At 44.1% G+C, this 16,180-nt stretch overlaps 1 protein-coding gene across 1 annotated transcript; it reads left to right on the top strand.

Annotated features, from left to right (window-relative positions):
* Positions 1–325: 325 nt before the first annotated feature.
* Positions 326–14,578, top strand: LOC131202377 (C-type lectin-like). Its single transcript, XM_058191305.1, has 6 exons — positions 326–345; positions 782–844; positions 1,708–1,820; positions 10,330–10,476; positions 13,122–13,236; positions 14,408–14,578. The coding sequence occupies exons 2-6, from the start codon at positions 790–792 to the stop codon at positions 14,476–14,478; spliced, it is 501 nt and encodes a 166-aa protein (XP_058047288.1). The 5' UTR covers positions 326–345; positions 782–789; the 3' UTR covers positions 14,479–14,578.
* Positions 14,579–16,180: the final 1,602 nt, after the last annotated feature.

Genomic DNA, 16,180 nt, shown 5'->3' with positions numbered 1-16,180 from the left:
ATCTGTTCTTGTAATTTACACACACAGTCCACAACGGCTTCTAATCTACCATAAACCAATCATTGTCCCAGATCTGTCCAGGATCAAACATCTTTGATGGATTCTTAATAATAATAAAAGAAATAAATAAGAGGCTGGAGATTTCCCGAGAAAACAGCTGAGTGATAGGTTTCTCTGTCCTTTGCAGGAAGTGGGCGACACCTGCTTTCCAGAAATTTCCACCCTGTTTTGGATCCCCTTATCTTGCCGGGCAGGGTGTGAGCCTGTGAGCTCAGGTATATAAGCTGGAACACAGACCTTGGTGATCTAGAGGATTTCTCCTTCAGATTGGATCCCTCTTTGAAGGTGAGACTGATAGATTACAGAAAGAAGAGTAACATGATGTAACTTGAGAGTGAGAGAGATTATAACATATTTGTACTTATAATTGCTGTGATGAATATCAGAAGCTACTTCTTCCTATCTTTTTTCTTTTCTATTTTTCTTTAGTCTTTCCCCTCCTTTTTGATCTCTTCTTTTTTCTTCCTTACTTTATATTCATTTATATTGGTTTCAGAAGCAACATTTTGAGAATTACAGGCTGTGGTTCCTGGCAGACGGGGGTCTCTACCAATTGCTCAGGGTAGTACTGGGGAGGGGAGGGGGCTGCAATCCAGAGATGAACAGGCGGGTTTCACGGCTGAGACGAGTGCTTGGTTCTTCCTTCTGGGGAGGGGCACATGAAAAGGGGGTGTCCTGGAGGACATTCAAGGTTCTTCTCAACTTCTGTTTCCCTCCTCAGGTCTGGAGATGCTTCTCATCACTTGCTTCATCTTTGGCCTTTTGGGCAGCCTTACCTGGGCAGGTAAGTTGTTGCCAGCACTCCAAAGTTGATATATCCCACCTCCATCCTGTTTCCCCCTGGGTCACCATATATCAGGTCCTCGTCTTATTTTCATGTCTTCTTCTTAATGGGGGAGCCTCTATTTCTAGCTAGGGTCTATTTAGACCAACCCAGAAAGGCCTGGAGTTCCAGAAGGCTCCCCCAGGGTGAGGCTGGCGTCTGTCCACTAAAGAGGACCTGGGCATTTTACATCCCCTGGGTCACATCTGGCCCTTTGGCTCTCTCGGTCTGGTCCATGTGAGGTCAGTCGGAAATCAGAAATCAAATGCAAATAAGTGTACGTCATGCACACAATACAATGCACTGCTTTTATCTTCAGTTTGTGTATGTGTGTGACTGCCTACCTCCAGACCTTCATAGCCCTGTTGGTTTGACCCACAAGAGTCCCAGTTTCTTAATGTGGCCCCATCAATTGTGTTGTAAATGTTGTACCTTGATGAACGTATCTTTTCTTTTATGTACACTGAGAGCATATGCACCAAGACAAATTCCTTGTGTGTCCAATCACACTTGGCCAATAAAAATTCTATTCTATTCTTGGGAAAATTGACTGCCCACTGATCCCAAAAGCCATAATACAAGGAAAATAATACATTTTCAAACCCACTTTACATTTTGACTTTTTCAATCACAAATATCAGACGATAAAAATCCATCCTAATTCCAATTGACTCATTGAGTTGAAGTGACTCCTTCCAGCTTTTCTTCATGGAATAAAACCTTTTTCTTCTCTAGAATGTTTATTAAGTAGCTCTTTTGCTAAAGGATTTCTCAACCTTGTTACTGTCCGTGAAGAAAAATTCCATTTTTATTCTATTTTCCAGCAGGTCCCCGTGGCCGGAGCGTCTGTCCTGCTGGCACCTTTTCCTATAAAGATGGAAGCGAGTGGAATTGCTACAAATTCTATGAAGATCGGTTCACCTTTGAAGAGGCTGAGGTAACTCACCTGAGCGGGAAGAATTCCCTTCATCTGGCCCAGGGTTTCCAAACTTCACAACGCCAAGAGTTCATGTCATTTTTTAAATGAAGAGCACCTGCTCTATGATTTCCCCCCCCCCTTTTAAAAAAAGGATAAAGATAAAACTCTACAAGAAAGAGTAAAATAAAATACTTCAATAATTCTGTAGAATTCTCTTCAGTTTAGTACTTAGATAATACATCTGAACGGGTTTAATGAGCTGGCTTCTCTTCAATATCTGAGTGAAATTTGTTAAAGAAAGTAAAACTTTTTTTTGCAACTTTTTTTTATTTTATAAACAAACATACAATACATAATCATTCAGTGTGTCATCTAGATATGTCTTTTGTGACTTCTCCTTCTTACTCCTCCAATCTTTATCATTTCTTAATGTTTTCAATTCATTTGTTATAACATTCTCCCCATATTTTTTATTATTAATACATTTATCTATTACCCTATATATATCTTTTCTCTAACCAATAGTAAAATTGTCCCCATATCTTAAAATATTCCAATTCCTCTCTTTCTTTAATTATCAAAGTCAATCTATTCATTTCTGCACAATCTAATATTTTTTTAATTACTTCCCCCTCTGAAGGGATTTTCTCTGCTTTCCATCTTTGCGCAAATACTATCCTCGCTGAAGTTATTACATGTATAATCAAATATATATTTTCTTTACTAATTTTCTCTGGTTGGATACCCAATAGAGACAGCTCAGGTTTTAATTCTGTATGCTGTTGTAGCATTTTTTCTAACCATGTTTTAATTTTAGTCCAATAATTTCTCACTTCTGAACAAGTCCACTACATATGATAATATGTACTGGTATCTGATAGCATTTCCAACATTTAGCTGCTTTATTTTAAACATCATCACCATTTTTTCCTGTGGCATATGCCATCTAGAAAACATTTTTATTGGTTCTCTTTATACGCTATGGACATTGTTAATTTGTAATTCCTTTCTCACAGTTGCTGCCATTTATCTAGCTCAATTGAGTACCCAAAATTTTTTGCCCAGGCTATCATTGTTTCTTTTACCTGTTTTTCTTGTAATTCAATACTAATTAAGTAATTATATATTTTTAAAATTATTTTATCATCTGTTCCTGTAAGTATCCTATCCAGATCAGTCACTTCTAAATAAAAACCATATAATTTCACATATTTTTCACATCTTGTTTGTATTTGCATATGTGTATACCAATCCATCTCAATCCCTTGTTCTTCTAGTTCTTGTTTCTCTTTCAATTCCCCCTTATCTGTTAATATATCTAAGAATATTTCTAAAATGAATAATATTTGGGTGTATTAGGGCTTCCATTGTTGATAACCATATTGGTCTTTGCAAATAATATTTATCTCTAACCTTTTCCCATGCCAGTAACAATGCATTTCTTGCATAGTATCTCTGAAAGTACATATGTATCTTGCTTCTGCCATACGGTAAAAATGAATGCCATCCCAATTGTAAGTCATGTCCTTCCAAGGTTAATAGCCTTGTATTTCTTAGTTCAATCTATTCTCTTATCCAAGCCAATGCTGCTGCCTGATAATATAGTTCCCAATTCGGCAGTCCAAATCCTCCATGCAATCTCGCATCTTGCAGCATTTTTATGTTGATTCTTGCTTTCTTTCCTTGCTGTATAACTTTCCTTATTATTTTATTAAGGTGTTCAAAATTTTCCACTTTTATCGGCATTGTCTGAAATAGAAACAATAGTCTCGGTAATATATTGATTGTTGATTGTTGTTATCTTTTCCATTAATGATAATTGCAAATTTTTCCATCTCTCCAGATCTTTCTCAATTTGTCTTTTTAAACTATAATAATTGTCTTCTTTTATCGTTACACATCTTGAAGTTAATTTTATTCCCAAATATTTTACTTTCTTCACAATTTGTATATCTAATTTCTCCTTTAAGTCTCTTTTTTGTTTTTTTGTAATGTTTTTCACCAATATTTTTGTTTTTTCTTTATTTATTTTTAAACCTGCCACCTCTCCATACTCTTCTATTTGTTGTAATAATTTGGAATCTGTTATTTGAGGTTCCTCCAAAATAAATACCAAATCATCTGCAAAGGCTTGTAGCTTATATTCTTCTTTTTTGTTTTCCGTTCCCTTTATTTCTTTATTTCGTCTTATATTTCTATTTAATACTTCTATTTTAACTTTTTCTGTCGTCTCTCCATTCAGCATTATTTTAGCTGATTGTTTATTATAAATTGTAGCTGTTTTATCATAAACTGTCAATTCACGTTGTCAAATGCTTTCTATGCATCTAAAAATAGCATCGCCATTTGTTTTTCTGAGTGTACTTCATGATATTCCAGGGTATTCAAAATTATTTATAATATTGCAGGGTATTCAAAATTATTCTCATATTGTCTCTAATTTGTCTTTTGGGTAAAAAGCCATTTTGAATCCTATGAATAATTTCATTTAGTAAGCTCTTTAATCTATTTGCCATTATTGAAGCAAAAATCTTATAATCTACATTCAACAAATGTAGACCCAGATTGTTGGGGGGGCAATAAGTTGACTTTGTATATAAATATACAAATAGGATGAGACTTTTGCCTTACACAATGTAAGCCGCCCTGAGTCTTCGGAGAAGGGCAGGATATAAATTCAAATTAAAAAAAAACCCCAAAGAAATCGGTCTATAGTTTTTAACTTGTTGCAAGTCTGTATCTTTCTTAGGTATAAGTATAACATACGCCTCCATCTATGAGTTTGGAATTTTTGCTTTCACTAAAAGTTCATTGAATCATTCCAGCATAATATTGCTTTACACATCATGTTTTGTATAATTCTGCTGGTAGTCCATCCGGTCCTGGTGTTTTCCCGTTTTTCTGCTTTTTAATCGCTTCTGTTAACTCTATCATTTCTTCTAATGTTCCTTATATTGTTCAGGTATTTTAGGTAGGTCAGATTTTTCTAAAAATTGTTTTATCTCTCCTCAGATATCTTCTCTTGGTTGTATAGTCTCTCATAATAATTTTGAATTATTTTCTTCTTTTCTTCACTTCTATAACATACATTTCCTTTTTCATCTTGTAAATGGTTTATTAGTTTCTTCTCCTTTTCTTTTTTCATTTTATACGCCAACCATCTACCTGGCTTATTTGCATTTTCAAAAAAGTTCTGTTTAGTTAATCTTACTTTACATGCCAGAAATCCTTGTTCTTTTAAATTTATTTCAAGTTTTTTCAATTCCACTTGTTTTTTAACGTTACTATTTTGTGTGCCTTTTGTAGTTCTTTCTCTAACCTCCTTTACTCCTTATCCAATTTCTTTTGTATTTTCTATTTATTCTTTCCCCCCAAATACGTTATTGCCAAACCTCTAATATATGCTTTCATTGTATCCCATACATTCTGAAGTGATGTATCTTCCTTTTTGTTTATTTTGAAAAAGAGCTGTCTTTTTCCATAAATTGTTGAAATTCTTTTTCATTTAGAATTGTTTGATTCAATGTCCATCTTGTATTTTTTTTTCTCCTTTCCATGTTATTGGGTTATGGTCTGCCCAAATATTTGTTTCAATGTTTACTTCTTGTATACTATCTATTAAAATCTGTTGACATCCATGTCATATCAATCCTAGACCATGACTTGTGTCTATTTGAATAAAAAGTATATTGTTTTTCCTTCAAATGTCTTTTTCTCCATACATCTTGTATGTTTAGTTCTTCTATCATTGTGAAGAAAGATTTTGGAAGTATTTTTCTGGTTTCTTATTTATCTTTGTCATTTTATAGTCCAGATCCACATCTATTACTGCATTAAAATCATCCATTATACATATGTCTTCATATTCCAGTTCTAGTATTTTCCTGTGTAGCTTACCAAACAATTCTTCTTGTTTATTTATTTATTTATTTATTTATTTATTTAATTTGATTTTTATACCGCCCTTCTCCCGAAGGACTCAGGGCGGTGCACAGGCAAAATAAAAACAACAATACAAATATACACAATTTAAATACCCTTAAAAAACTTATTCAAAATTAGCCTGATATTAAAAATCATCATCAATTAAAACCCCATTAAAATTGGTAAAATTCCCTTTTAAAATCCAATTAAGCCAGCCCCGCGCGAATAAAAAGATGGGTCTTCAGTTCGCGACGAAATGTCCGAAGGTCAGGTATTTGACGAAACCAGGGGAAGCCTGCTCCAGAGAGGGGGAGCCCCCACAGAGAAGCCCCTCCCCCTGGGGGCCGCCAGCCGACATTGTTTGGCGGACGGCACCCTGAGAAGTCCCTCTCTATGGGAGCGTACGGGTCGGTGGGAGGCATGTGGTAGCAGCAGGCGGTCCCGTAAGTACCCAGGCCCTAAGCCATGGAGCGCTTTAAAGGTCAGAATCAACATTTAAAGTGCACTCGAAGGCCACAGGCAGCCAGTGCAGTCTGCGAGGAGCGGTGTTACATGGGAGCTACGGGTAGCTCCTCTATCACCAGCGCAGCTGCATTCTGACTAACTGAAGCCTCCGAGTGCACTTCAAGGGAGCCCCATGTAGAGAGCATTACAGTAATCCAAGCGAGAGGTAACGAGGGCATGAGTGACTGTGCATAAGGCATCCCGATCAAGGAAGGGCGAACTGCCGGACCAGGCGAACCTGGTAGAAGGCCCTCCTGGAGACGGCCGTCAAATGATCTTCAAACGACAGCCGATCATCCAGGAGGACACCTAAGTTGCGCACCCTATCCTTTGGGGCCAATAACTGCCTCGACAGCCAGCTGCGGCTGCAGCTGACTGAATCGGGATGCCGGCATCCACAGCCACTCCGCCTTGGAGGATTAAGCTTGAGCCTGTTTCTCCCCATCCAGACCCGTCGGCTTCCAAACACCGGGACAGCACTTCAACAACTTCATTGGGGTGGCCGGGGTGGAAAAATACAGCTGAGTATCATCAGCGTACTGCTGGTATCTCACCCGAAACCACTGATGATCTCACCCAACGGCTTCATGTAGATGTTGAACAACAGGGCGAGAGAATCGACCCCTGCGGGACCCCACAAGTGAGGCCCCTCGCGGTCGACCTCTGCCCCCGTCAACACCGTCTGCGTCCTGTCGGAGAGATAGGAGGAGAACCACCGATATACGGTGCCTCCCACTCTCAATCCCCCAGCCGGGCGCAGCAAGATACCATGGTCGATGGTATCGAACGCCGAGAGGTCTAATAAGACCAGGGCAGAGGAATAACCCCTGTCCCTGGCCCTCCAGAGATCATCCACCAATGCGACCAAAGCTGTCTCCGTGCTGTATCCGCCGGAAGCCGGACTGGAACGGATCTAGATAGACATCTTCATCCAGGTATTGGGGTAGCTGTCGCGCCACGGCACTCTCTACAACCTTCGCAACAAAGCGAAGGTTGGAGACTGGACGATAATTACCCAAAATAGCTGGGTCCAGGGAGGGCTTCTTAAGGAGGGGTCTCACCACCGCCTCTTTCAAGGCGGCAGGGAAAACCCCTTCCAATAAAGAAGCGTTGATAATCCTCTGGAGCCAGCCTCGTGTCACCGCCTGAGTGGCCAGTACCAGCCAGGAAGGGCACGGGTCCAGTAAACATGTCGTGCCGTGCAGCCTCCCCAACAACCTGTCGACGTCCTCGGGAGCCACAGGGTCAAACTCATCCCAAATGGACTCAACAAGACGTGCCTCCTCTCCCTCGCTTGGATCATCCCAATTTCGGTGTTTGGTGCACACAGCGCTACCAAGAGTAATTGTTTAAAATTCATCCTTACTTCCACCATCGGGATCCTCCCTTCTTCATCCACAAATATTAATTTAGGTTCTAATTTTTCTTTAATATATAAAGCTAAACCGCTGACACCACTCTCATAGCTCGCTCATAAGTGTGAGGATCATCTTCCCCAATATATATTTTTCTTTATTTTTCCTTGTTGGGCCAGAAAATCATGCTTGCATTTGTAGCTCCTCTTAGGAGAACTTCTACTGCAGGAACATAATTGAGAAGACCTTGTCTGACCAAACTGCAAGACTCCTGGGTTGCTAGACCTGGATAGTAGCAAGACAACATGGGAGGGACAACATGGTTTGTTGGTGCTAAGATATTTTTGGTTCTTCTCTCTTTGCAGCAAGAGTGTCAGTACCAATGGAAAGGCCATTTAGCATCTTTCAAATCAGACAAGCAGGCAAAATCCATTGCTGCCTATGTCACTAAAGAAAACATAGAGAGTGGTTATGTCTGGATTGGGCTCCAACGAGATAGAGATTCTAATTTGGTGAGTATTTTGCCCTCCTGTCTCTGAGCAATTAGCACCTCTTTCCATAGGGATGTTCCTTGAGTCGTGATTTACAGCCTCCTTGAAAACTCCTTTGGATGAAGCCGCACTTACCGCCTCCCCACCCGCCCTGCTCTTACCTTCCCATTTGTTTGTTATCAGGGAGGCAAGATCAGGTACAGGGGAGCTTCCACCCTCTCCCCTTCCTTCTCCTAAGAAGCGCCTGAGACCGTTTGGCTGCAGCACCTCGCCCAACCCCCAACTCCACCCCTGTGGTCAATCGCACCCTGGCGTCTGGCTGCCAGCATTGGCAGCTAGCCAATTTCCTGGTGGCTAATTGACCCTAGTGGCCAAAATCACTGGACAAACCATGTGGTGTCGAATGGGCTGCGCCAAAGAACGTGGGACGGAGGGGCCGTTGCCCATTTGCCAGGGCAAATAGCTAGGGGCATCTCAGGTGAGGATAAAAGTTAGTGGTGAATGCCCAGAGGCAGAGCCCTGGCGTAGAAACAGGGGAGGCCAAGGATAGGAGGGGAAAAGTCCTCAACCCCTCATGTTCCCTCTCCATTCCCTGATGCTGGTCTTCTCCGATGTTACTGACTTCGACAGGCTGCACTGCATGGGGTTGTATCTAAACACCATCCCATCGCTGCCTATGTCACTAAAGAAAACATAGAGAGTGGTTATGTCTGGATTGGGCTCCAACGAGATAGAGATTCTAATTTGGTGAGTATTTTGCCCTCCTGTCTCTGAGCAATTAGCACCTCTTTCCATAGGGATGTTCCTTGAGTCGTGATTTACAGCCTCCTTGAAAACTCCTTTGGATGAAGCCGCACTTACCGCCTCCCCACCCGCCCTGCTCTTACCTTCCCATTTGTTTGTTATCAGGGAGGCAAGATCAGGTACAGGGGAGCTTCCACCCTCTCCCCTTCCTTCTCCTAAGAAGCGCCTGAGACCGTTTGGCTGCAGCACCTCGCCCAACCCCCAACTCCACCCCTGTGGTCAATCGCACCCTGGCGTCTGGCTGCCAGCATTGGCAGCTAGCCAATTTCCTGGTGGCTAATTGACCCTAGTGGCCAAAATCACTGGACAAACCATGTGGTGTCGAATGGGCTGCGCCAAAGAACGTGGGACGGAGGGGCCGTTGCCCATTTGCCAGGGCAAATAGCTAGGGGCATCTCAGGTGAGGATAAAAGTTAGTGGTGAATGCCCAGAGGCAGAGCCCTGGCGTAGAAACAGGGGAGGCCAAGGATAGGAGGAACCACCGATATCGGTGCCTCCACTCCCAATCCCCCAGCCGGGCGCAGCAAGATACCATGGTCGATGGTATCGAACGCCGAGAGGTCTAATAAGACCAGGGCAGAGGAATAACCCCTGTCCCTGGCCCTCCAGAGATCATCCACCAATGCGACCAAAGCTGTCTCCGTGCTGTATCCGCGTCGGAAGCGGACTGGAGCGGATCTAGATAGACATCTTCATCCAGGTATTGGGGTAGCTGTCGCGCCACGGCACTCTCTACAACCTTCGCAACAAAGCGAAGGTTGGAACTGGGCGATAATTACCCAAAATAGCTGGGTCAGGAGGGCTTCTTAAGGAGGGTCTCACCACCGCCTCTTTCAAGGCGGCAGGAAAACCCTTCCAATAAAGCGTTGATAATCCTCTGAGCCAGCCTCGTGTCACCGCCTGAGTGGCCAGTACCAGCCAGGAAGGCACGGGTCCAGTAAACATGTCGTGCCGTGCAGCCTCCCCAACAACCTGTCGACGTCCTCGGGAGCCACAGGGTCAAACTCATCCCAAATGGACTCAACAAGACGTGCCTCCTCTCCCTCGCTTGGATCATCCCAATTTCGGTGTTTGGTGCACACAGCGCTACCAAGAGTAATTGTTTAAAATTCATCCTTACTTCCACCATCGGGATCCTCCCTTCTTCATCCACAAATATTAATTTAGGTTCTAATTTTTCTTTAATATATAAAGCTAAACCGCTGACACCACTCTCATAGCTCGCTCATAAGTGTGAGGATCATCTTCCCCAATATATATATTTCTTTATTTTTCCTTGTTGGGCAAGAAAATCATGCTTGCATTTGTAGCTCCTCTTAGGAGAACTTCTACTGCAGGAACATAATTGAGAAGACCTTGTCTGACCAAACTGCAAGACTCCTGGGTTGCTAGACCTGGACAGCATGGTTTGTTGTTGCTAAGATATTTTTGGTTCTTCTCTCTTTGCAGCAAGAGTGTCAGTTCCAATGGAAAGGCCATTTAGCATCTTTCAAATCAGACAAGCAGGCAAAATCCATCGCTGCCTATGTCACTAAAGAAAACATAGAGGGTGCTTATGTCTGGATTGGGCTCCAACGAGATAGAGATTCTAATTTGGTGAGTATTTTGCCCTCCTGTCTCTGAGCAATCAGCACCTCTTTCCATAGGGATGTTCCTTGAGTCGTGATTTACAGCCTCCTTGAAAACTCCTTTGGATGAAGCCGCACTTACCGCCTCCCCACCCGCCCTGCTCTTACCTTCCCATTTGTTTGTTATCAGGGAGGCAAGATCAGGTACAGGGGAGCTTCCACCCTCTCCCCTTCCTTCTCCTAAGAAGCGCCTGAGACCGTTTGGCTGCAGCACCTCCCCCAACCCCCAACCCCACCCCTGTGGTCAATCGCACCCTGGCGTCTGGCTGCCAGCATTGGCAGCTAGCCAATTTCCTGGTGGCTAGTTGACCCTAGTGGCCAAAATCACTGGACAAACCATGTGGTGTCGAATGGGCTGCGCCAAAGAATGTGGGACGGAGGGGCCGTTGCCCATTTGCCAGGGCAAATAGCTAGGGGCATCTCAGCTGAGGATAAAAGTTAGTGGTGAATGCCCAGAGGCAGAGCCCTGGCGTAGAAACAGGCGAGGCCAAGGATAGGAGGGGAAAAGACCTCAACCCCTCATGTTCCCTCTCCATTCCCTGATGCTGGTCTTCTCCGATGTTACTGACTTCGACAGGCTGCACTGCATGGGGTTGTATCTAAACACCATCCCATCGCTGCTCCTGACACAAGGGGACACAAGGACAAAGGATCCCAGTCCCAGCAGTTCCCATTCTCCAGAGTTCAAGTTCCCTTCAGATCACAAAGCAGCAGATCTATAGTCAGCAAATGATTTCTTCCTGTAGAATCCATTTTTTAAGTTAATTCTAAGGTTTATTCTAAGTTGATCTAAATTGGCTCTGTGTTTTTCAATAAGAAAACCATGGACTTATATACCGCTTCATGCACCCAAAGAGCCTTGCTGAGTCTCTGTAATAGGCATATAGTGCATGCTTGCAGAAAAAACTATTTAACAGGACTTCCCCCTTTGAATTAATGTAAGCTAAATTCAGAACTGGAAAATCTCTCCTCTCTCTCCCTTCCTTCTCCTAAGAAGCGCCTGAGACCGTTTGGCTGCAGCACCTCCCCCAACCCCCAACCCCACCCCTGTGGTCAATCGCACCCTGGCGTCTGGCTGCCAGCATTGGCAGCTAGCCAATTTCCTGGTGGCTAGTTGACCCTAGTGGCCAAAATCACTGGACAAACAATGGGTTGCGCCAAAGAATGTGGGACGGAGGGGCCGTTGCCCATTTGCCAGGGCAAATAGCTAGGGGCATCTCAGGTGAGGATAAAAGTTAGTGGTGAATGCCCAGAGGCAGAGCCCTGGCGTAGAAACAGGGGAGGCCAAGGATAGGAGGGGAAAAGTCCTCAACCCCTCATGTTCCCTCTCCATTCCCTGATGCTGGTCTTATCCCATGTTACTGACTTCGATAGGCTGCACTGCATGGGGTTGTATCTAAACACCATCCCATCGCTGCTCCTGACACAAGGGGACACAAGGACAAAGGATCCCAGTCCCAGCAGTTCACATCCTCCAGAGTTCAAGTTCCCTTCAGATCACAAAGCAGCAGATCTATAGTCAGCAAATGATTTCTTCCTGTAGAATCCATTTTTAAAGTTAATTCTAAGGTTTATTCTAAGTTGATCTAAATTGGCCATGGACTTATATACCGCTTCATGCACTCAAAGAGCCTGGTTGAGTCTCTGTAATAGGCATATAGTGCATGCTTGCAGAAAAAACTATTTAACAGGACTTCCCCCTTTGAATTAATGTAAGCTAAATTCAGAACTGGAAAATCTCTCCTCTCTCTCCCTTCCTTCTCCTAAGAAGCGCCTGAGACCGTTTGGCTGCAGCACCTCCCCAACCCCACCCCTGTGGTCAATCGCACCCTGGCGTCTGGCTGCCAGCATTGGCAGCTAGCCAATTTCCTGGTGGCTAATTGACCCTAGTGGCCAAAATCACTGGACAAACCATGTGGTGTCGAATGGGCTGCGCCAAAGAACGTGGGACGGAGGGGCCGTTGCCCATTTGCCAGGGCAAATAGCTAGGGGCATCTCAGGTGAGGATAAAAGTTAGTGGTGAATGCCCAGAGGCAGAGCCCTGGCGTAGAAACAGGGGAGGCCAAGGATAGGAGGGGAAAAGTCCTCAACCCCTCATGTTCCCTCTCCATTCCCTGATGCTGGTCTTCTCCGATGTTACTGACTTCGACAGGCTGCACTGCATGGGGTTGTATCTAAACACCATCCCATCGCTGCTCCTGACACAAGGGGACACAAGGACAAAGGATCCCAGTCCCAGCAGTTCTCATCCTCCAGAGTTCAAGTTCCCTTCAGATCACAAACAGCAGATCTATAGTCAGCAAATGATTTCTTCCTGTAGAATGCATTTTTTAAGTTAATTCTAAGGTTTATTCTAAGTTGATCTAAATTGGCTCTGTGTTTTTCAATAAGAAAACCATGGACTTATATACCGCTTCATGCACCCAAAGAGCCTGGCTGAGTCTCTGTAATAGGCATATAGTGCATGCTTGCAGAAAAAACTATTTAACAGGACTTCCCCCTTTGAATTAATGTAAGCTAAATTCAGAACTGGAAAATCTCTCTCCCTCTCTCTCTCCCTTCCCCATGTCTCCCACTCACCCACCTCAACATGGTTTATTCTGCATTGCACAGTATTCTGGATGGCGCTGGGTTGATGGATCACGAGCCCTGTACAGAAAGTGGAACTATAATGAACCCAACAATCTGACTAAGAATGAGTATTGCGTCAGTCTCTATCCTTCAACTGGTCAGTATGAAAAGCCTTCATTCCTTATGGTGGTTGGAGTTTGTATCTATAATTCCAGGAGGGGAGGGGAGGGGAGGGGAGGGAAAGAAGGGAAAGGGAAGGGAAGGGAAAAAGGAAAGGAAAAAAGGAAGGGAAAACTGAGAAGGAAAGGGAAGGAAACGGAAGATGGCAATGGAAGGAAGATAGGGAAGGGAAGGGAGATATCCATACAGATCCTGGGAATAACGCTCCTATTGAAGGATAATTTTTGGGGTGGCTGATTTAAAGTATTAATTGGAGAACCTTAACGTTTGAAAGAAAACCAGGCATTCACAAACCTCTCCAGCTTTGACAGTGGACGTTAGCAATTTCTAGAGTCTCACAAAATGATAGTTCCTGTTCTCAGCATTTGTTGCAGAGGCAACCTAGTCTAATTGCTTCTTTCTGCTACTTCTCATTCAGTGTCAAAGCTGGAGAGGTTTGTGAATGCCTGGTTTTCTTTCAGACATTGATATTTCCATGGCCACCCAGCTCAATCAAGGGGACTCTGAGTGGCACACAGCAACAAAAATAAACATACAACCTAAAAAATCAATTGTATTTCGTCCTTAAGCCAGATGTGCAAAATTGCAATCTAGAATAGAATAGATTAATAAGATGTTTTTCAGGATGAGCCACTTTAAGAAGTGTGGTCCTCAGCTCCCAGAATCCCCCAAGCAGAGACCCAAAGACTTGAGGGAAGACCCGGCTCTTAACTGCCTTTATGAAAGAGTTGACTCTGTAGTTGTAGCTCAGCAGGAAGATTGTTCTAGAGCAGGGAGGCAGCCACCGAAAATGGGCCCTTCCCAGATCCCATCAGATGGCAATGCTTGGATGAGGGGAGCTGCAACATGCCCCCACCCTACCTGAAGCTGGGCTGGAAGGCGGAGTTAAATACATCATCTCTTTAGAGTCTTTGAGTCTCCACAAGAGACCTAAATCCAGACCTCTTGAGGTCTGCTGGCCCTTATCCAGAGCCAATTTACCTTTGACCGTTAGTTGACTAGATTCTTGTGTATTGGACCTATTTGTACTTGACACCATCCATGAGTGGACAGGCAGATGTATTTGAGAAAAGATAGTTTGCAAGTAGCTGAATTCTAAGCCACGTCAGTCTCTAAAGATGATCACCATCCATGTTCCTTCCTTTCAGCGCACTTGACATGGGTTGATATAGACTGTAACAACAGACTTCCGTTTCTCTGCAAATGGAAACCCTCTTAAGCGAAGCCTGCAGATGGAGTTCAAAGGGTCTCCCCATTGATTGGAAACCTGAGCTGAGACCTTCTTCATGTGCCAAACTTCTTTGCCCGAAAGACCAGCTGAATGTCAAGCAGTTGGTTCCTCTAATCTTGCTTCTCTTCCCCTCTTTCTGAAGACCTTGCCGTCCCCTTGATAATAAAGTCTATTGCTCAGCCCTTGTCTTGCGTTTGGCTTTTCTTTCCCAGGGGGTCCAGGGCCCCTCCCTGAATGAGTCCCAGAGGGAAGAGGGTGTTGTGTCTGCAAGTGACTTTCTGGTCACACAAAATAGATTAGAATTTATTACGGTCATTGACCAGCAATAGATATCACTGTTTACAATATATTAAAAAATAATACTGACATTAATAGTGGATAATAACATCCCTGTTAAGAATATACATGTTCTCAGACTGTTTTCGTGAGTGGAGAACCGATAGGTGTGTGAGGAAATATATTTTTTGAAAAATTGTTAGCGATATCTCCATAAAATTGACACAAGTTGACAGCTATAATTCTGTAACCAATTTTTTTCTTGTGGACATGGCAGTGATAGAGAATTTTGCCACTACACGCATGGTAGCTGGGTTTGAGTCCTGGAGGAGGAAGGCTACATAAAAGCTATCTGCCCACCCTTGCAATCTCTCTAGTAAGGAGTGAATATATACTGACCTATAAACTCTATATAACTCACAGTACAATAAAACATGTGGGATATCTTCGACTTCTCCTTTACCGCATATAAGATACCCGTTCTCAGTGGTGAAATCTAAAAATTTCCCCTACCGGTTCTGTGGGCGTGGCTTGGTAGGGGGTTCCTGGGACTGAGTGGGTGTGACCAACTTGATGTCACTCACAGCCACGTCCACTCAGTCACATGACCCCCACCCCTACCAAGCCACCCCCACAGAACCCAGCAGGAAAAGTTTTTAAATTTCTATTTTCTATTCTAAAACTCTATTTTCCCCTGTCGCGAGATGCCTGCAGCCACAGCCTCTTTTTTTCGGTGCTCCTGGAGGCGCCTCTTGTGCCGGAAGATGCAGCGGCTGCAGGCTTCTTGTAGTGAAACTTACTGGAGCTGCACACCCTGGAGAGGGCCAGACCCGGCTGCGCCAACGTGGAGTTTGTGGCGCTTTCCCTTCAGCCTGGGCGGCGGCGCTTACCCAGCTGGGCCACTGTGGGTAGCCCTTCATCTTGCCGAAGACCAGGTCGCAACCCCACCGCCATTCAGTTTCATTTCGTGGCGGGAGAAGGAAGAAAGCGAATGGCGCTGCCGTAGCACATGGAAGACATTCCCCTTCCTAAATGCACACCATTGCCTGCTGCAGCTGATGAAAGCAAACACTGCCGTGGTGGTGCTCTGGGAGGGTAGGCTGGCTGCAGATGTCCCGGGTCTGCTGCACATGCACACTGTCGTGTCCCACTCCTCCGCTGATGGCCGGGTCAGGGAAATCCGAATCAGGCGTGCCTCTGCAGCTCTGCCAAAGTCCTAGCAAAGTTCTCAAGGCAGGCAGGAGACCAGGAAGTGACTTCAGCAATCCAAGGTAGACTTTGCCTGACTCAGAGAATGCCAGAAAGCAGATCCTTTATATAGGCCATGGGGTGTGGCTCCATGACTCAGCACTTATCCAGGCCTGCCCCTCCCTTCCTTCTGTTGACACCGCTTATCAATTCTCCTGAAGCGAGG

This window comes from Ahaetulla prasina, chromosome 7 (assembly GCF_028640845.1).
Source record: "Ahaetulla prasina isolate Xishuangbanna chromosome 7, ASM2864084v1, whole genome shotgun sequence".
NCBI classification, from domain to species: domain Eukaryota; kingdom Metazoa; phylum Chordata; class Lepidosauria; order Squamata; family Colubridae; genus Ahaetulla; species Ahaetulla prasina.
The sequence above is the reverse complement of the archived record's forward strand: the minus strand, read 5'-3'. Positions and strand labels throughout refer to the sequence as shown.

Excerpts from the sequence above, each read along its gene's own strand:
- LOC131202377 (XM_058191305.1), top strand. The coding sequence starts at position 790 with ATGCTTCTCATCACTTGCTTCATCTTTGGCCTTTTGGGCAGCCTTACC. Across the intron at positions 845-1,707 it reads GGGCAGCCTTACCTGGGCAG|CAGGTCCCCGTGGCCGGAGC; the intron begins GTAAGTTGTTGC and ends TCTATTTTCCAG. Across the intron at positions 13,237-14,407 it reads CAGTCTCTATCCTTCAACTG|CGCACTTGACATGGGTTGAT; the intron begins GTCAGTATGAAA and ends CCTTCCTTTCAG.